Below are 22,212 nucleotides of genomic sequence, written 5' to 3' on the forward strand. Positions count from 1 at the left end.
CTAGGTTAATAATTTAGTTATGTTTGAAAGCAGATCTTTCAAGTTAAAAAAAATATATTCATTTCAACCTTTTGTTCAGTAAACATGAAGACAAAATATATACAGATATACATTTTATGTATTTGATTGTATTTTTCAGAAATGGTTGGTGCTTGCATAGTCATATTCATCCTAGCGCTAATCTATGAAGGCTTAAAAGTTTTTAGAGAACATCTCCTACGGAAAGCATTGACACCAAACTATTCCAGTGAAGCTACCATCTCAAAATATACTCATACATCAACAGATACAATGGTGATAGATCCACAGTCAGCAAAATCTAATGGGTATGTGTCTGAATTATCTCCCTTTCCATTGGTATGTGGCTGAGTTACTTATCTCCCTTACTATGGAGTATGTTTTAGGGTTATTTCCATTACCTAATATGGAAAGATAGAAATCTATCCAAACTGTTTGAGTTGTTTTTTTTTTTTTTTAATTCTGAATAGTTCTTGTTCAGACTGTAGACAGTGATAAGTGGATATTTTATGAATTTATGAAGAGTTATATAGAAAAAATTGTCAAAATGTTCTATTTTGTTTGGACAAATTATAAGTTGATTTGAAATTTAAACTATTTCATATATTGTAAACCAACTTATTTTTAATGGATAGTTTATATTGCTTTTAATCAGTTCTAGCCGAATTCACGGCAATTTAATATAGCAATTTTATTATTTCCTTTATGTATTTACGTACAGAAAGATCCAAGGTTAACATATTCATGAAGATTTATGTTTTGCATCATTTTTCTCGCAAATATTAATTGGTTTACACTCACTTTACAGTATTGTGACAAGAATATCATATCAAAGTACATACTTTTTGGCAAAAATCTTTTCCATTGTCAATTTTTAAATGGAAGGAAATTTGATATTTTGACAGCTGTTTACCTCTTCCAATCATAAATCTAAATCAATGTTAGATATGTGTTATAAGTAAATTTGAATTTCTCTAAATGTGTAGGGAATAAAATCAGGTCGACAAAATTCCCCAGTAGATCACAATTTCAACAAATATGAAACTTATGTATTTTTAGAATGATATAGATTGATTATTTCCCAAATTTTACACATAAATATTCTTCTTATTTTGCTGTTTTAGGTTACGTACTTATAATAGTGATTTATCATTTCCCCACAGGCTTTATATTTCATTCGTAAAATTGTTTCTAATATTGTAAATGTAATCTTGGGTCCTTATTAATTATTGTGGACTAAGAAGGTTTCATGGTATATTTATTCAGATATAAGATATTTTGGTGGGACTGTTTGATAAAAATAGGATAACAGCATGGAAAGCATGGGGTTTTAATACAATTTTAACATATCTAATTTACAATGGTTCTTGAGATAAATTGTGAATTTGGAGACAATCAGATCACTTTTACTAAAATTGAATATTTCTTGTAATTTTCCTTATTGTACATGAGAAGAAATTTATTTTTATTTGATAAATATTAACAGGCAAACAGTTGAAAAACTTGCTGATGGCATTGAGTATCGTAAATTTACACAAGATAAAATAAATGGGTATTTTCACAATTTTTATTTAGCATGCGTGGAAGCTAAAATAAATTATGCTTTAATGCTAAAGCTAGTTATAGTAGTAGTAATCAGATTGATGCTTAAGAAATTTCAAGGTTTTATTTTTTATATATATATTTTGTAAAAACTTAAATTTTACACTTCTACTGAAACAAATATTATTGATAATGATATATTTGTTTCTTTAAAAGTCTAAAGTTATACATTTCTATTGAATTTAACAATTTGATAATGTTACATTTGTTTCTTTGAAAGACTTGAATGTTCTGGAAATATATATCATACAAAGGAGATAGCAAGGTAAACTGTCAGTCATATTGTAACCAGTCCTATAAAGTTTTGTTTTTGTTTGAGTTAACTCCCATTTACTCTACTTTTTAGTTGAATTTGACAGTATGTATTCATAGAACTTTTTCATGAATAGCTTCAAATTTAATGAATTATAAACGGAAATTTACAATGCAAAACTTTTTTTTCATTTATTGCTTCATTTAATTCTTTGACAATTTAATTACAAATGTAGATGGTTTCAAAAACCAATGATCAATTTATTACCGGTATTTTAATTTCAATTTTGATATACCAAAACCATGTACATGTGTAATTACTAGTATCCCCTGTTGATTTTCCATAGTCAAAAATGGTATATTTACACTTCTGTGTGCTTGGTAACTCAAAAATAATTACCACCAAGTTTTGGTTTTGTATTCCCAAGTTCTCAACTGTTTAACAGAAATTTTGTTACACCATAAAATAAAGCTGAAAAAGTTCTATAAATATAAAATCTTACTACATTACAGTTGCTCTTGGATTGAGTTTATGATGTGGTATTACTAACTTAAAGGCATGGTGTATATTAGTACTAACAAAGCATGTTGTTATTAATCATTTTAACCAAAAACAATAATTTTCTTGCAAGTGATCAATTCTGTTTTTATTTTTTCAAGAGCTGTACATGTTTTATAAATGTAAAATGTTCAGACCAAGATTAATCGGATTGAACTCTGGTAACTTCAAGGTAAATTATCCTGCAGTCACCTGTTCCATTCCAGCAAAAATGATTTCCATATTCAATAATTGTTTAAATAGCTCTGGGTAGAATTGAAATTGAACTGATTAAATGCAAGAAAAGTATTGAACAGTTTTATTGTTTCTGTAGTAACATTATTATATGGTTTGGGAGTTTGACCTTATATTTTTGCATGTGTTGGTTAACATATATATTATCAGTATTTAAAACGAAACTAAATGTACATATCTATTGCATTTAACAATCTACATGTAATATACACTGAATAATATACTTTCTTTATAAATGATTTGTCATTGATACCAGGAAAAAAAAGTTCAAAAGTTTTGTGTGTATTTGATCAGTTTTGACATAATTCAGGATGCCATTATTTTATATACTGTAAAACTTTACTTTATCACCCCTTTCCTACATTTTCACCACAAAGTGTTTATCATCAGGGAATTTTAAAGTCTTATTTATAATAAAATGCAAAATACTTTTTCCTGTCAAATCATAGTCTAAATTGTTTATACTGTACTTTCACACAAAATATTTGGTGTATAATTTGTCTTGTAAGAGCAGTTAGAGAAAATCAAGACAATTTAAGACATCTTAATCAAAATAAGATGGACATGAGTATTGTGATAATAAAAAAAAAACACAAATAAAAGAATATATATAGAAAATGACTTTGTTATTTTGTTGATGAATCAGGCCGTTGATTTTCTCATTTGAATTGTTTAACATTTTGTCATGTCAGGCCTTTGATAACTTACTATACAGTATACAGTATGGATTTTGCTCATATCCGTCCCTTTTCACATACTGCACCTGTCAGCAAAGTTCATGGAAAAAAGGATGAAATAATGATGGGTGGGGACAACAAATGACATTCATTAACAATCCATAACAGTCAAACACTTTAGATGATACAATGCTAAGTGATATGTTGTTTAGATATTTGCAGATTATATTTTTTTTTTGATTTTCCATACATTTTGTACAATAATTTTTTTTCTATTTTTAGGCAAAAAATAATAAGTACATCACACTTCATACAGACGATTCTACACGTAGTACAAGTGTTTATCAGCTATTGCCTTATGTTGGCGTTTATGACCTACAATGTATGGTTGTGTTTAGCTGTCATTTTAGGAGCTGGGGCTGGTTATTTTATGTTTGGATGGAAACGAGCGGTTGTTGTCGATGTCAACGAACACTGTCATTAGCACAAATTACATTATTAATACCAGTATATATATAATGAAAGATTATAGCATATTTCACTTCGAAAATAATGATACCAATTGTCAACCCTTAACCAATTTACATATGCCAAATAATCAGGCATTTTCTTCCAGGTGGCAAGAGGAAAAATTTCCTTCATTTTGGAGTTTTTAAGCTACAAAAAAGAATATTTTTAAAAAAATCACTTACAAATGAAAAAGTTAGGAAACATTTACATGTACCTGGTTTTCATATACTATCATTCCTGGGTAAGTTGGTGAAGGGAGATAACCTATACTGTAAAAATGTTCCCAAGTACAGGAAATATATTGTTCATCGAATGATGTTTATTGATACACTTATGTGATCTATTTCAATTATGTATATTGAATTCATTCAGTATTTAACTAATATGTAACAATTTGTTTTGTTGGTTGCAAATTTCTGTGATTTTTTGTATGATAAATTTTATATATTGACAGACATGAAGATTATATTTGTGAACAATTCCTTAAAGTAAACTATTGATGTATATTGACTGAGCATTTTAAAATAGCTGAAGATGGAGTTTTTACTGTGTTCGAGATTTTTTTTATGGAAATAAGATTTTGAGTGAAAAAAGAAATTGTTTGTCCTAAAAACTGATTATTTTCTTTAACAGAAGAATTTCTAGATTGTTTATAAGAACCACATTTACATGTCAGTTTTAAACCATTTTGAAAAAATGTGACATACACTATATGTATTTTATAAAGAGGGACCAAAATTTTTCTCATCTATCAATTAAAATATGTAAATTCTATACAGTGCCAATATCTCATGCAGCAATAAATTTTTCATTTTCAGAACATTTTATATCTTTTGTGCCATTGAATTTTCATCCCATTCATATCATATTCATATATTATATATATTTGATTAATTTGTTAGGTTGTTTGTGGTTGCATATACAAATGTATAGAATTTGTTGAGTTCAGTAGAAATATTGAAAATTTCTTATAATGCAGTAATATTGAAAATTTCTTACAATGCAGTAATATTGATTATTTTATTAAATGACACAACATTTTATTGTGTATTTTTATCACTGGATGGAAAGAATGTTTCACTTTATTTGGAAATATCCATTAGGAATTTATGTGAGGATTTGAAGGATACTAGGTATTAGAGAATGATCATAAAGGTTCTTTCATTTCAAAATATTAGATTCAGCCTTCATGATAATAATAGATGGATACCAGTAGCTGTCGAGAGTGTTGTGGAGATTTTCACCTCTTTTGAAGCTATGAATGATATTTATTAGCAATTTTGAACAAAATTTGAACCTTTTCTGTTTCCATTTTAGTCTTTAATTCAATTTTTAGCACTTATATTTTTAGCTTGTATATTCCCCTCGGTACTTACATCTGACAGTTGGAAAATTCATAAAAAAATACATGACTCTAAGATCTGTTGTAGGATTAGATATTTTATTTACTGTTAAATTTTTTAAGAATTTAAAGTAAAAATCCCACCGGTAGTTTATTGTGCAAATGTCTCTGCAAATACTAAATATTTTAGTTAAAACTCATCATAGAAAGTTAAAAGTTAAGAACACAAAAAACTCATTTGAATTTCCTGAATGAATGTACATTGTATATGATAAATCTTTCTAATTGTATTTTAATTGAAATTAATTGAGGAGGGCTGTAGCTAGGTTTTAAAATGTACCAATGTGGTCATTGGGGTAAATTTTTTCATTAAAATTGACTATGAATTGAGGGGAGAAATTAGGATGCTATAAAATATGAAACCTGTATTAATCTTTTAAAGAGTAAAGTCACAACCATAACTTGCCTCCAGGCCACCTCCTTAGTAATGGTCCCTATTAAGGCTTCAATGGCTGTATGGACAGGTACTATGTAAAGACATGTTTTTATAAACTTATCCTTTATGTTTCATTGGTTAGTATGATAAGGTGAAAATGTAGAGTGTGATAACAGATGTTGTAGAAATCATCCATTGGTTTTTTAATTTTTTTGTTTATAATTTATATTTTTTGGGCTGTGATAGTCCTGCTACAAGGTCACAAATTTTGTGTTATATTTTATTGATATACATTTATTTTTACATCAAAGGAGATAATTATTTTACATCAAATTATTAGAAATAAATATTTCACATCATCTTATAATAATTATACTGTACTTTCAGAAATTAATTTTTGTATGCTTTTCTTAATGTTACTTAAAAGCTCTTCAAATATTCCGGTTCTTATACACCCCTGGTTTCAAAAATTCGGCTTTGAGTGTTCCTGATGAAGGTAAATCCTGAAAAGCGCTTCGGACGCATGGCTATAATGTGTTGTTTTCATTTTTTAACAAAAATATGTCTGGCCTTGAGGTCAAGGGAGGTCTCATTAATTAGAATCTATTAGTAAAGATTTTTTCAGTTTATCACCACTACAATAGGGAGGACTTTGCATGCAAAAAATTGCAGTTGCATATAGCTACAATATGTAATAGTCTGTCAATGAGTCTTGGAAGGTAGATGGTGTTCTCTAAGACAATGATTCCCCAACCAGTAAAAACTTCATACCCGTAATTAAAATATTTAGAGCAATAATTGAAAAACTAGTACAGAAAATAAAATGAGCTGTTTTCTGTAAATATGTTACCTATCCTGTTGGATTGATATAGGAAGATGTGGTATGAGTGCCAATGAGACAACTCTCCATCCAAGTTACAATTTACAAAAGTAAACCATTATAGGTCAAGGTACTGCCTTCAACGGATTGTTTACATTATTAAGAATATCACAATTATTTCTGAATTTACAGTATATACATTGTTAATAAAATAACAATAAAATATGTTTTTTATCATTTGTTCTGTGAACATTAGATTTTCTACATAATATATAATATATGTATGATGAAGATATTTTCATTTTCTGTGTAAGGTTCTATGTATGAACTTATTTGGTGGAATTTAGTAGTATTATTCAGAAAGATGCATACATGTATATTTTATATATTTATTATAATTCATAAGGTGAAATTTAAAGAAGTTATTGAATGAACTCAAAATGTTTTTAACATATCATATTTTCATGTGAAATACTGGCATACAAATTTACTGAAAGCTTGGGAACAAAAAGTTCTCCTTATTAAACATATACACATCCACATGTATCAAAATATCTCATTTTTCACAATTAGGTAAAAAAGGGATGGAACAATAAAATATCCTGGCAAATCATAAAAAGGAGCATATTTAGCACAAATTAAAAGGTGTATTTAAGACTTAAATCAAATGGATTTAAAACTGATGACGGAAGAGACACTTTTAGGGCATATACAGTTCTGTAAATTTACCTAAAATGAAAGTTGGTATGCTACCGTCAACTGATGGCTGTGTAACCAATGAAATGGAAATATTTTGAATAAAACAGGAGTGGTTTTATTGAAGTCCACAGTTTAAACATTTCACTATGCTAATTTAAAAACATTAAAAATACATTTGATTTTAGGGCCATCGAGGACCAAGATTAACCATCTTTTCATGTTGTCCATCTGTTAGTGTAATCTGTAATATTATTGGATTAGGCACTAAAAGGTTTTTATTTATTTAACTACACATCTACTATAAAGGACCAGAAAAATCAAATCCATTATTGTGTGTTTTAACTTTTAAAATTACATGAATATTGAAACTGTTTATAATAGAAATTTATATTAAGTGTGATGTACTAATACTTTGGTATATATATGTTGGTGCTACTATCCACAAATAAAATATTATTTTTTGTCAAAGTAGATATGATTTGAACATCGCAGAGAAACTTGCAAAAAAGACATGTAGAGATCACTATACAGCTTTTAACAATGGTCAAGACAAGGTGTAAATAATTCAACAGAAATTACCAACACCAATTTAAAAGACAACAAATGAAGGGACAGGTAATCACTGATGTCATTCAGACTCAACATGGCACATGTGGCAGTGTTAAACTAATCACCCCTTTTATCTCAAGCAGTGAAGGGACAGGTAATCACTGATTTGATTCAGTTTCAACATGGCACATGTGGCATTGTTAAACTAATCACCCCTTTTATCTCAAGTAGTGAAGGGTAAGATAAGCAACACGACGGGTGCCACATGTGGAGCAGGATCTGCTTACCCTTCCGGAGCACCTGAGATCACCCCCCAAGTTTTTGGTGGGGTTCGTGTTGCTTAGTCTTTGGTTTTCTAAGTTGTGTCATCTGTACTATTATTTGTCTGTTTGTCTTTTTATTTTTGGCCATGGTGTTGTCAGTTTGTTTTCGATCTATGAGTTTGACTGTCCCTCTGGTATCTTTCATCCCTCTTATATAGTTAAAAACAAACAAGGAATAATAAACCAAGGAAAAAAACACAAGTCATTGAAATAAGTATTACAGAATACTAAAATACAACAAAATACTTACAAATAAATATTGCATGGTATCATTGGTTGCTTGCATATAGTGAGAGCAATCTTAACTATTTATGACAATTATGAGACAGTTGTCACTCCATTTGTCAACAAATCCTGTTTTCAAGCAATTCCTTATCAACCATTAAATGTGGATATCAGCGAAACTTTCATAAATGTGCATGAAGAAAAATAATTGTCTCAGGGTTATTTAAAGGGATTTGGCTTATCCGTTTGTGGTCTGGCTTACAGCACCTCTAGTTTTTCTATAAATAGTCCCTGTACATAGCTGTCTGTTTAAATAAAAGAAGGCATGATACACATTCATTTTCTATGTGCATTACAGATGCTACATTTTTGTTTGATATCATTAACAAATATTACATAAATGGTATTGTAAAAACAGTATAAAGAATGATGAAATATATAATGCATGTAATCAAGTAGTCAAATTAACACACCTATGATATATCTAGACATTCTAAACAAAATCATTGTGTATGTCTTTGGGGCCAGAAAGCTTGAAAAGACAATACATTCATAATGTACTTTAGATTATTCAACAAAGTAAACGATTCATATACAAAATACTAGTGCAAAGTAGAACTTTGTAAGACAGTTTTCTGGCCTTAAAACTAGAGATGTATTCTCACTGAGAAAGTGTTGTTGTTTTTAAATAAATATATATTTTCAGTTTATTTTGTTTGTTTCTTATTCTACATGACTAGAATCTCTCATTCTCTGTCAAAATACCTTCACAGTTAAGATTGGAAAAGATGAGAAAAGTCAAATGATACTTAAAATTAAAAAAAGTGTGATGAGAAACATTGTATTAAATTATGAAATTTGCTTGAAAATAAGAAGAAATTCCACTGAAATACAAATAATGTATAAGGTTATGTTTTAAAGAAAACCTCTAAAGTGAAGATTTTGTTTAAGATTTTTTGCTAACAGCCTACCTTGGCACTTGCATAAAGAAATTGATGCTATATCACTTATTTTCTTTCATAAGTGTAGGAACCTATGGTGCATGTGAACAAAAGGATAAGTGGGATTATATGTTAATGAGACAGCAATAAACAACAAAATACATACAGGGGTCAATGTATAGTCTTCATCAATGTTTAAGTGCCTATACATTATATTTGCTCTTAAGCTTAATGGCTGGGTAGTTTTTAACGACCTTGACTGGCTGTTAAGGTGTAACACCACTAATTCGGGCCCGGCCAGAAAGCACATACCAGAAAGTAGTACATATTTAACACAAAATAGTTCCTACGCATGGGTGTAACTTTCAAAATATGTAGAATATTTAGGTAATTTTGGTATCAAATGAAAGCTGAATGACTGGTGATCATTGTAGAACACTGTTTGACTTATAATTTTGAAAAATAAAAAAAATGCATGAAATTTAAAAAAGAGGGTACATTTTGCCTGTTTGTCAGATCTGAAGTACCTGTTTTGGTATATCTGAAGTTCCGGGAACCAGTTCTTTCTTATATGCCATTAAAGGTATGTTGATTTTTTCAGTACAAGGCACCATAAAGTGTTGCTTTGACATGCAATGATTGTCACTTTATTTGAACTTGAAACAAAAGAGCTGTGCCTGCTTGAAATTGGGGAATTTAACATAGAAAGCAATGGGGCCATGAATTAGTGGTGTACTTTCTTAAGCCCTTGCACAGTTGGTAATTAAGCTTAATGAGTTGGCTTTAAAGGACAAAAATAAGAAGAAATATAAAATGCAGCTACTGACAAGATTCTTGACTAGTGACAAGCAGATTTACTGGTGGTGATGTGAAACCAGTTTTAGATGTATAGGGGGAGGGTTGAGATCTCACAAAATATGTTTAACCCCGCCACATTTTTGCGCCTGTCCCAAGTCCGGAGCCTCTGGCCTTTGTTAGTCTTGTATGTTTTTTTAATTTTAGTTCATTTATATGTTTCGGAGTTTAGTGTGACATCCATTTTCACTGAACTAGTACACAATTTTGTTTAGGTGTGTTGAAGACCCATAAGTGGCCTTGGGCTGTTTTCTGCTCTTAGGTCAGGTTGTCTCTTTGACACATTCCCCATTTCCATTCTCAATTTTATATAGTACTCAACCTCTCCTTTTGGTATGGCCTAATGGAATGCAAAGAAGAATATAAAATAAAAATTGTCAGAAATATCATGTTACTCTATAATACCAGTACAGAATATATCCACATTTACAAATGCACTTGCACCCTGATATAAAGTTTGAATATTCACCATTTCTCAGATACAAACGATAATACATGATACATTATGTGTATCAGTGATTTATCACAAAACAGCTATCATATTGTAAAGCGCTTGTTCAGCAACATTAAGGTCATCAAGACCTACATTTCATGCTAGAGTGACTGGTAAAGTTTTGTATTTAATAGCTTTGGATCCTAGTCCAATATCTGCTTCATATCTGTAGTTAGTCAGGATCCAAAGATATGCCTGTAGGTTCATATCTGTAGTTAGTCAGGATCCCAAGATATGCATGTAGGTTTATGTCTGTAGTTAGTCAGGCTATCGATCTACATCACACTGTTGAGTAAAATTGAAAATGGAAACTGGGAATGTATCAAAGAGACAACAACCCGACCAAAGAGCAGAAAACAGCACAAGGCCACCAAAGGGTCTTCAACACAGCGAGAAAATCCCGCACCCGGAGAGTGACTATTTTATTGTTAAAAGACAATTATTTCATTTAAATTATTTTTATCTTAGTTGGATCTGTTCCTCATAAACTATACACGACAATACAGCATTATTTCGATAAAGACATGTTTTAGAAATACCTGTCTGTACGTCTGTCTGATATGTGTCATTTGGTCTTGGGTCATATTCTTTAGTTTGGGTGGTAAGATTGCAACAGTAACGGTAATGTTTTGTTGTGGTGAGTGTGTCTCTCTTGCATATATGTCATATGGCCTGGAGTCTCTTTCAACCATCAGTGTTCAGTTTTTTCTTGATGAAAGTTAGTCTTCAGTATATTTGTCGGATAAGCAATAATCTATGATGTTTTATATCTAGCATACGAAATTGGAATAAAAATGCAGCTGAAGATACCAAAGGGCAATCGAAAGATTTTTTTTCGACATCGAAATTATTTTCCTGATTATGGTGTTTTGCTCTTATTTGCACTGAAATCAATGAGAAGAAAAAAAGGGAAATAATTTAATCACAATAAATAAATAGAGCAGTTATAATGAGTATCAATTCTTTTCATTTTCTATCAAAGACATTTGGGCCTCCTTTTTGAATATTTGGAGTCATATTTCACTATTCATCAGGTCAGAAGCAAACATCATTCCTGCACTGTTTTATTTCATTTGCTTTATCTGTCTTTGATTAAATCAAATTTTGAGTTTTTCATTGAGTTTCAAAGTAAACTTTAATCTGGCAACCGAGTTTAAATTCATAATATTGCATTACATGTATGTTTCATTATAATACGTTATTTTGATTGGCTAACAGCAATCTCGCGTCATTCTGAAATTAACCTTCATAGTGAAATGTAACATTCATGATGACACGAGCTTCCACAATAAAGTGCACAAGCAAAACTAGAGGCTCTAAAGAGCCTGTGTCGCTCATCCTTGGTATATGTGCATATTAAACAAAGGACACAGATGGATTCATGACAAAATTGTGTTTTGGTGATGGTGATGTGTTTGTAGATCTTACTTTACTGAACATTATTGCCGCTTACAATTATCTCTATCTAAAATGAACTTGGCCCAGTAGTTACAGTGGAAAATATTTTGTAAAAATTTACAAAAATTTACAAAATTTATGAAAATTGTAAAAAAAATGACTATAAAGGGCAATAACTCCTTAAGGGGTCAATTGACAATTTTGGTCATGTTGACTTATTTGTAGATCTTACTTTGCTGTACATTATTGCTGTTTACAGTTTATCTCTATCTATAATAATATTAAAGATAATAACCAAAAGCTGCAAAATTTTCTTAAAATTACCAAATTCAGGGGCAGCAACCCAACAACGTGTTGCCTGATTGGTCTAAAAATTTCCGGGCAGATAGATCTTGCCCTAATGAACAATTTTATCCTTGTCAGATTTGCTCTAAATGCTTTGGTTTCAGTGATATGAGCCAAAAACTGCATTTTACCCTATGTACTATTTTTTAGCCATGTCGGCCATCTTGGTTCGCGGGCGGGGTCATCGGACACATTTTTTAAACTAGATACCCTAATGATGATTGTGGACAAGTTTGGTTAAATTTGTCTTAGTAGTTTCAGAGGAGAAGATTTTTGTAAAAGATTACAAAAATTTACGAAAAATGGTTAAAAATTGACTATAAAGGGCAATAACTCCTTAAGGGGTCAACTGACAATTTGGTCCAGTTGACTTATTTGTAGATCTTACTTTGCTGAACATTATTGCTGTTTACAGTTTATCTTTATCTATAATAATATTCAAGATAATAACCAAAAACGGCAAAATTTCCATAAAATTACCAATTCAGGGGCAGCAACCCAACAACGGGTTGTCAGATTCATCGGAAAATTATAGGGCAGATAGATCTTGACTGATAAACAATTTTACCCCTTGTCAGATTTGCTCTAAATGCTTTGGTTTCAGAGATATAAGCCAAAATCTACATTTTACCCCTCTGTTCTATTTTTAGCCATGGCGGCCATCTTAGTTGGTTGGCCGGGTCACCGGACACATTTTTTAACCTAGATACCCCAATGATGATTGTGGCCAAGTTTGGTCAAATTTGGCCCAGTAGTTTCAGAGGAGAAGATTTTTGTAAAAGTTTATGGACGACGGACGCAGGACGCAGGACGACGGACGACGGACGCCAAGTGATGAGAAAAGCTCACTTGGCCCAAAGGGCCAAGTGAGCTAAAAATGTAATTATAAGTATTGAATGCTTCTTTTAGTAGTTTTATCGGGTTGTAAAAGTGTTGACCGTGCGCATATTTTTAGAATGAAGCGCTTCCGCGCTTCATACAAAATGTACTTCGGTCAACGCTTTTACACCGCAATACATTTACAAAAAGAAGCATTCAATTCTTAAATTAAGTCACCAAAAATGAATCTGTGTACGGCCATTTTTTTCGTTTTGCTCACGATAGTTTTTAAGAAGCAGATCAAAATAAGAAATGTTAATGGAAGTTAGACGTCAAACGACAATATCAAACATTATAGATAGGCCACGCAAATAGAATGAGATTGTGCGTTTGAAATTTTCACTACCACTGGAAAAGAAGGTTACGTCACAGTTGCATCAGGGCATAATTTTTTCCATGATACAACAGGCCACCTACGGACATAAGGTGCAGAAAGCCTGATATTCCCTAAGTATGTTCGACCAAAAGCACTACATGTATATCATAGTTTTAAATATGAATAAGGATATGTGAAGTACACGCTTAGAAAATAACACAACCATACAAACAAGTAACACTGAGGCATCTATATATAGATACATTGTACCACATTGCAGCCCGCCGTTTAGGCTTTGTAGTTGTAAATTCAGTTAAGGTTTAACCCAATTAGAAAATTTGTGTTTAATATAGATATCTAAAAATTCAACGCATTTAATTAGACACAAGACATCGCCACTAATACTCATATTACTACCAAAAAAATATCTGTCTATTAAGTCATTTTATTTAATTGTATTATTGCAATTTATAAATACAAACAGATGCACATCTAAGTCAAGACGCTGGTCCAACTGGAACTAACAAGTACTTCCCCCACTCTTCAGCAGTATCCATATTTACACATGCATGAACAGACCCTTGTTTTCCTAAAAACACGGATCGATCATTTACTGGGTAGACCTGCTGGTGCCATATATCGGCATGGATCTGTACTCCAAATGATCCATTAAAATAAAATGCCACAAGATCTTCCGGTTTAATATCGTCACCAGGTAGGGCCAATAAGGCAACAAATGGATCTTTGTCACGTGGATAAAAAACTTGACCACTATCTGGATGGTAATTGACTTCTCTTACTAGTACATGGGTCCGGTTATCATAAGACATGCCTGCTGGCAGACGACCTGTGACGTAATGATCGTTGTCTTTATTGTCAGTGGCTATGCAAATATCCCCCTTCCACTGATAAACAAATTCGCCACCCATTATTCCACCCATGGTACCAGTTCCTGGATATAACTGCCGCCATCCACTCACAGGCCAGGGGGTAATTTCAACTTTTTCTTTTTCAAAATTTGTCACAATCTTGCCATAACCTTTTAAAGTATTTTCGTCTGCAACCACCATTTGAACTTTATAGGGATCACCATATTTAGGATCATGTGCATCATCATAACTAGGACATCCACTCATCCTCAATTTTTCTGAAGTAAAAGTAATTGAATTTCAAGAGAATGTTTTCTGTAGAACTTTGACATGATGTTGTTTATATTTAACATATTTACCACAAGCTTTTCAACACGATAAAGATGCATTATACGTAAGTCCGTGTTCAATAATGCGGGAAATTGGAGTCAAAATAGAAATCTGACATAAGATTTCAAAAGTCAGTCTTACAATGAATATGTGTATATTAAGTTTCAAATTGATGAGACAACAACGTTTTGATAAATTACCTGAATCAAAATCTTTAACCTGAAAATTTACTTTTCTGTTCTATTCATTCTATCAATTATCTATGTTCAGTGAATGAAATCAGAATCAAAACCGTAATTTGTTTTATATTTGAAAAGTTTACATTATGACGAACATATGACATACTAAATATTAAGATGATGTGAGCACAACGTCATGGTAAACTACCTTAACCAAAACCGTTTAACTAGAAACAGGACGGACTAACGGACAGAATGACAGACGAAAGCAAAGACCAGAAAACATTATACCATATCGTAGACGGGACAGAAAAACACTAAAAATAGGTTATATAAAAAACTGAAAATTTTGGATGCTTTAAAACTGATATCTGAATCAGCTGTTTTCGACGGCTGTTGCATGGTAGGAAACACCTATTTATATGACCCTTGAACATGCTGACAGTCAACCGTCACCAACTTGCATTCAAGTGTCTACTGATTGCAGCGTCAAATAAAAGGATGAGAGAACTGCTTTTGAAAAGTTGACATTGCCAGTTGGGTTGATTTGTCATTAGCATGGAGTTTTACTGACGACATGGTGTACGGGTTTGACGGTCAACAGTAGACATGAAAATATACATACATAAAAAAAGGTATCAGAATAGCTGTTGACATCTGTTTTATGGCGTTTACAAAACCACTTTCTTTCTTCACAACAGTTATTGACCCTGTTATCGGATAGACGCGGATTTTTGGTTTGGATTTTACCCTTCAAATTCTAGATTGGGTAATAATTTGCCATAAGGGGAAAGCTAAATGGATATGATCCATAAATTTGGGAAATAACTTTACATTCTCCCATTTTAGTATAAGAGCACATGCATGGTTTTCTGTAGTAACACAATCCACAGATTTATGTAAAACTTTGTACATCACCCAAATTGCAATCTGGTGTTGTATAAAAATTCTCTCAAAAAATTTTCAAAGAAGATCATAAACAAAGAGCAATCTAAATAATTTACAAAGGTCGAAAGTCAACAATACAATTACATAATTTAGAACACTTCGCACAAAAATATAAAGATTCATAACACGAACCCCACCCACAATATTGGGTTAAACGCAGGTGCTCGTTGAATGGGAATAAGTGCCTGCTCTTCTAGTGGCACCAGGTTTATGTCATTTCCGCTAACATTGTTAAGCATTTTCAATTTAAGAATATGCCATAAATTGGAGTTATGAATCATTGTTGATAGAGACTAAGATAGTAATGTTATTTAATTGATGCCACATTTAAAATTCAGAAGAAAATGAAACAAAAATATCATCGACTCTTAAAATATTACTCTGAGAAATTTTCGGTATTTTCACTTAGCATGTTTTGTATCGTCCCTTGTACAAATTAAAATCACTGCTGCAATAAAATTATTGACCACAAAAGACAACGGTCTATACTCTTGTCAAGATAAATTTTGGGAAAACTATATTCATTACAAGAATATTTGTCAGGCAGTATCTAACCTACCAATAAATTGTCAGAGCTCTTACAAATAAACTATTTCCAAGATTTTCACTTTAATTAAACCTGAAGTTGTATCAACTTGCACGCGCGGATTTACATTTATGTTAGAAATGTGGAATACATGAATTATACAAATAAACTTTTCTTTGAATACTTTGCAAGATACGTAGATGTATATGGTAAATGGAAAACTATTTTAATTTTCATTTGTAGAAAAGACTGCAAGTATTTAGTATGTTATTCCCAGCGTTGTACATCTATAAAATATTCGAAATGGCTCTCCATACAAATAGTATTGTTTATGAATACTGATTCAAGTTTTTATCGTTCTTTGCTGTCTAAACATTAAGCAGTATTATTCAATTACAAATTTGAAGCATAAATCTGTATAAAAATAAGTCCATGACAATACAATGCAATGACAAAGTTTGGATGCGTACCTTAAAACAAACATGTAGGTCAGTAGGATTCTAAAAATATTTAGTATGGTAGTGCAACCGTGTCACGTCAATTTACATTTAAAAATATCTTCACCATTGCAAGACATTATTTGAATGCACATGGCAGTGGCGGATCCAGGGGGAGGGTTCCTGGGGTTGGAACCCCCCTTTTTTTTGGCCGATCAATGCATTTGAATGGGAACATATCGTTGGCACCTCCCTTTATCCTGGGTTGGGAACCCCCCTTTTAAAAATGGCTGGATCCGCCCTTGCATGGTGTTCTGTAACGTTGTTGATCGTATTTTTCCACATGACAATTACAGCAAATATCTACAAGCATAGACTTTTGAATAGGCAATACATTGGATGTACGAGGGTGTAGATGGGGGTTTACAAAATATAATATCAGGATAGAGAATAATGGACAAAAAATATAAGGAATAGAGAAAAATGGACCAAAAACATAAAGAATAGAGAACAATGAGGTGTTAAAATATAAAGAATAGAAAACTATGGGCAAAAAGTATAAAGAATAGAGAAAAATGGCATGAAAAATTAAAGAATACAGAGATGAAGTACTCCCCAACCCGACCCCCATGTATGGTCGTTATAAGAGGGTGGTAAAGGGTTATTTTTATGCAACGTGTTTTGCCATTTTTATTTCACGTGCAGCCGTGAAAAAGGTTCGTTATTCACCGTTTTTCGTGAATCGGTAAAAAGATCAACGTGCAAGAAATTTTTAATTGTTCGTTCATCGTGAAATGGCAATTTTATTTCGCGTTCTTCCGTGCAGATACCCCCCTTTACGCCACTCTTATAATATATACCTGAATTTCATATGCTGTATTTTTATAAATTCATCGCAGTATACTTCAAGAAAAAACACCGCTATTGTCTTGACTGCAATTCCTTCCGATTTTCATAAAATTTGTCTATTGTAAAAATAAAAAGTCAACCTGGGCAATCGCTTTCCATGATTTTTTATGTAAAAGGCCCTGATAGGGAAGGCAACCCGGGCATTGCCTAGTTACTATATATATATATTTAGGTCACGGAAATTCCATTTTTTGCCATCAGTAAGGAGAGTTGTACAAATAATGTGAATACACAGAACCCCGATCCAATTCATCTTTTGCTAAAAATATTTATCATTTTCTGTTTTATATCTCCTAACATCATTCCAATTTTCTCTGATTTCGATTAAAATATGCCAAAACCTGCAGTAAAAATAGATGTATGCCCCAAATAAACATTCCCCGATTGGTTGAACTACTATGGCGTCGATGTAAAGCAACGCAAGCCTCGATATAAAGCACACGCTCCCCAAGAGTAAGGAGAGTTGTACAAATAATGTGAATTCACAGACCCCCGATCCAATTTATCTTTTGCTAAAAGTGTTCATCATTTTCTGTTTTGTATCTACCAACAACATTCCATTTTTCTATAATCCCGATTTAAACATGTCGAAACCTGCAGTAAAAATAGATGTATGCCCCAAGTAAACATTCCCCGATTGGTTGAAAAGCTGTGGCCTCGATCTAAAGCAACGCAAGCACACACAAATTTCCGTTGATATGTTGAACTTCGACCCCGGGATTCAGCCGATTCACATAGAGATTTTCTTGCGCTCAAATGTAATTGGTAAAGTAAAATCATATTCTTTTACAGAAATATTTACACATTTTATCATTGATGTGTTGTCATGCTTCTGCATATTTACGCTGAGCTTTAGTTAAATATAATTCTATACAAATTTTGTTACGTCAAGCATTAAGAGTAAGAATATATTTCGCGCCAGAACAAGAAAATAATCTGTGTCACCAAATAGGTTTATCAGCATCTTTCTGAAATTTTCCAACAGAAAATAGCGTTAATTATAGAGAAATTTTGGTGAGTATTACTTATTAATGTTAAGGTTCTCCAGAGGTGGTTCTCTACACCTTCTTGGCGATCAATTTAATCCCATTTATCAATTATCCCCGATGGCGATGACACCCAGTCGATTTGTGTCATGAGTGAAAATCTTATCTATTTGATGAAATAACTTCTTCATTAACTGTACATGCAATATTTTTGTAGTTTTTGATAACCGTGCACATTCCCATTGCATGTCCGCAAGATACATGGGTTATGCATTTGTGAATTGTGTAAGTACAGTAATATTGTGTAATAAGAATAATGGCGGAGGATAAAAATTTGTGACAGTCAGTGCGTGATCACGTGACATTATTGTAGTGTACGCGCTCAAGGCACCTTGGAATAAACATACAACTTTATGGTTACATGGTTTAATATAAACTAACTAGCATCAACAGCAATACACATGATTTTATAACAAGCATTCAAGATCATTAAGTAGAAATACAGATCGTGGGAATCTAAGACAAAGTCATAACTCATGTCACTGCATCCGGTGATGCATACAGTTTATAGTACCGACAGCTGATTAACGTAAACAAACTTGAACTGATAAATATCAACAATGTAAATACTACATTTATTATTTGTAAACAAACGGGCTCCCCATGTAACACGTGTCGGAACTATCCATACAAGGTGCAATCAATCTTATATTTCACTATTTGATGATATTTCTGTGTCTGTTTGTAGGTTTTGCAGATCAGATGTCATAGTGTAGTTTCATAGACAAAAAAGTACCATGATTGTTCCTGTTCAGTAGTTGTGAATTTTTTTTTATAGAATTAGAAGGTAAGTCTACATTAGTCATTATTTAAATTAAGTCTGAAAAAAATGACTCAACTCTCTGTGTAATTTCCCCCCAATTTTTGAAACATGCATAATTTAAAGAGCATTTGCTTCCCTTGAACCCTCCCCCCCTCCCCTACAAATTGCCCAAAACTCGTACTCATAGTCCGAGATTACTCAGATGTCCAACGTCTGTTTTTGCGATTCTGGCATTTTAACTCTTTATTTTCAAATTGAACACACTCGGCCATTCAGCTTATTTGCATCATAAATGAACGAGGTGTTAGATTATGTTTTCCTATTGAATAAGGGTCATTTTCATAAATCAGCTCTCATAATGCATTGTAAATTACTTTCTCTGTTGATCATGTCACAATCTTTTAAAGTTAAAGTAAAAATGCCAGTATTGATGTGTCAATGTGGAAACTGTCCAAATATGAGAAAATAGCGGGTGGCAGGTCAATTAAACTTACTTAAATGAAGAGAAAAATGAACTACTTGAGACTCGATTTATATAGATTATGTTTTCCTATTGAATAAGGGTCATTTGCATAAATCAGTTCATAATGTTGGTCATGTGACATTCTTATTTAGTGAAAGTTAAAATGAGGGTGGTAATGGGGGTACCTTCATGAGGAATAACGGTAAAAAATCTTGCCAAATGACGTTAACGGTAATTTTAGGTGCATGACGATAAAATGAAGACTTTCTTCAAGACGATAAAAAAATCGACAGATTTTGACGAATCACGTTAATTTTTTCCCAAAAATAACGGTTACGATAATTATTTGAGACCTCTGACGAATCGCGATGAGGATATGTTGACGAATCACGGTAAAATGTTAACATATTTGACGCTAACGGTAGCCGAAAATGACCGTTTAAATTGACGCCCGACGGTAAAGGGCATTCGTACCCTCTAAAATGCCAGTATTGATGGGTCAATGTGAAAACTGTCCAAATATGAGAAGATAATGGGTGACAGGTTGATCAAACTTACTTAAATGAAGAGAAAAATGAATAAATTGAGGCTTGATTTATATGGATCCAGTCGCCTCCAGAAGCAACGAAGCAGCACATCCACTTTGGACGGGCAAATATCATCTATCTGATATGGGACCAGCTGAAGTCCGACTGCCCTAGCTGGTGTCGGAAAACAGTCGTTGGAGGTTAGAGTAATCTCCAACTACAAAACTCGATTCCAATGACAAAAATGCCCTAATCTTAAATTGAAAGCATTGGAAAAGTAAACTGTAAATTATAATTTTGACAATGACCACAATTTGTTTTAGTTCAATGTACATGTAATAATATGTGGGATAATACATGAACTTAATACTGCTTATACAGTTATACAGGTTTGTCAATGTAAAAATAAAATAATTTGTTTGCTGACTTAGGGAGCTACCATTTGATTTTTAGGGGGGGGGGGGGGGGGGTCTAGGATGAAATTTGAAAAAAGGCAGGATGAGACAATATGAAAAAAAAAGGCAGGATGACAATTTATGTAAAAACAAGTCGGGATAAACTAATGGATAAAAAGGCAGGACAAAAAAAGAGTGAAAAATAAAAAGGCAGGACAGATTACATCTCGAACTAAAAAAAAAAAAATGCAGGACAAAATTTTTCATCCAAGCACCCCCCTTTTCCCCCCATAAAAATGGAAAGGAAGCTCCCTTATAGTGTTTCCTTCAGAGGGTGTTGGCCTGGAATGGTACCCTGCAGTTTTCATACGCCTGTTCATGAGAAATATTATGGTATGCCTTTGTCCGTCTGTCTGCCCTGATCTGTCTGTTTCTAGCATGTTGTTCACTAACTCAGTAATATTTTCACCAATTTGCATGAAACTGTGGTGAATTGATTATATCTACTGACGTGAGCTCCCTTTTAGATTTTTAGGAATTTTATGATATACATTTTCAAAATGTGACATGAGGTTTTATTCATTAAAAAAGGGGGATTTTCATGTTAACGCCCATTAACTCTAAAAATGCTTTGTTCATTAACTCTTCAAAGCTTTCACCAATTTGCATGAAACTGTTGTACATATGAATTGATAATCAGATTATTTTATAAATTTTAGGTTTCCCGTTTCAGAGTTATATGCCATGGGATTATATTCATGTATTGATGTGAGCTCCCTATAGAATGTTTGGAATTTTAAAATTTACATTATCCAGTTACAATGTACATGTAAGGGGTTTTATTCATTCAAAAAGGGGGATTTCCATGTTTTTGGACATAACTCGAAAATGCTTTAAGCAGTTATTTGTCATGAAACTTTGGTCAATTGTTTATATATACCTATTGATGCAAGCTCCCTTTCAATTTAATAAATTGTGGAATTTTATTCATAAAAAAGGATGGCTTTCCCAGTTTGCAGATCAAATTCAAAAGTTTGTACATGCACTTCTCTGGCATGTTTCAGTAAATGTGTAAATTATAACTGACATAACTAACTTTGACAATGACCACATATTTTTAAGTTCAATGTACATGAAATATACAAGGTAATGCATGTAGACTCGATACTGCTGCAAGGTTATACAGGGTTGTCAATGAAAAAAAAAAATTGTTTGCCAACTTAGTGTTTCCTTCAGAAGGTTTTGGTGTGGTATGACACCCTGTCATTTTTATACGCCCGTTTACAGGACGTACTATGGTATACCGTTGTCCGTCTGTCTGTCCGTCGTCAACATGTCGGACATTAA

General features: G+C 32.3%; 1 protein-coding gene and 1 pseudogene across 1 annotated transcript in view; one reads left to right on the forward strand and one right to left on the reverse strand.

The window, feature by feature from the left end:
- Positions 1–8,954, forward strand: part of LOC127729256 (high affinity copper uptake protein 1-like) — a 29,593-nt gene extending 20,639 nt beyond the window's left edge. Inside the window, exons 4-6 of the mRNA XM_052236995.1 lie at positions 140–326; positions 1,505–1,570; positions 3,625–8,954. Coding sequence (XP_052092955.1) covers positions 140–326; positions 1,505–1,570; positions 3,625–3,826 — 455 coding nt within the window. The 3' untranslated portion in view covers positions 3,827–8,954. The remainder of the gene's footprint in view (positions 1–139; positions 327–1,504; positions 1,571–3,624) is intronic.
- A 4,948-nt stretch (positions 8,955–13,902) lies between these two features.
- Positions 13,903–16,836, reverse strand: LOC127729258 (uncharacterized; annotated as a pseudogene).
- Between the last annotated feature and the right edge of the window lie 5,376 nt (positions 16,837–22,212).

Source organism: Mytilus californianus, unplaced genomic scaffold (assembly GCF_021869535.1).
Source record: "Mytilus californianus isolate M0D057914Y unplaced genomic scaffold, xbMytCali1.0.p SCAF_2, whole genome shotgun sequence".
In the NCBI taxonomy this organism is placed as follows: domain Eukaryota; kingdom Metazoa; phylum Mollusca; class Bivalvia; order Mytilida; family Mytilidae; genus Mytilus; species Mytilus californianus.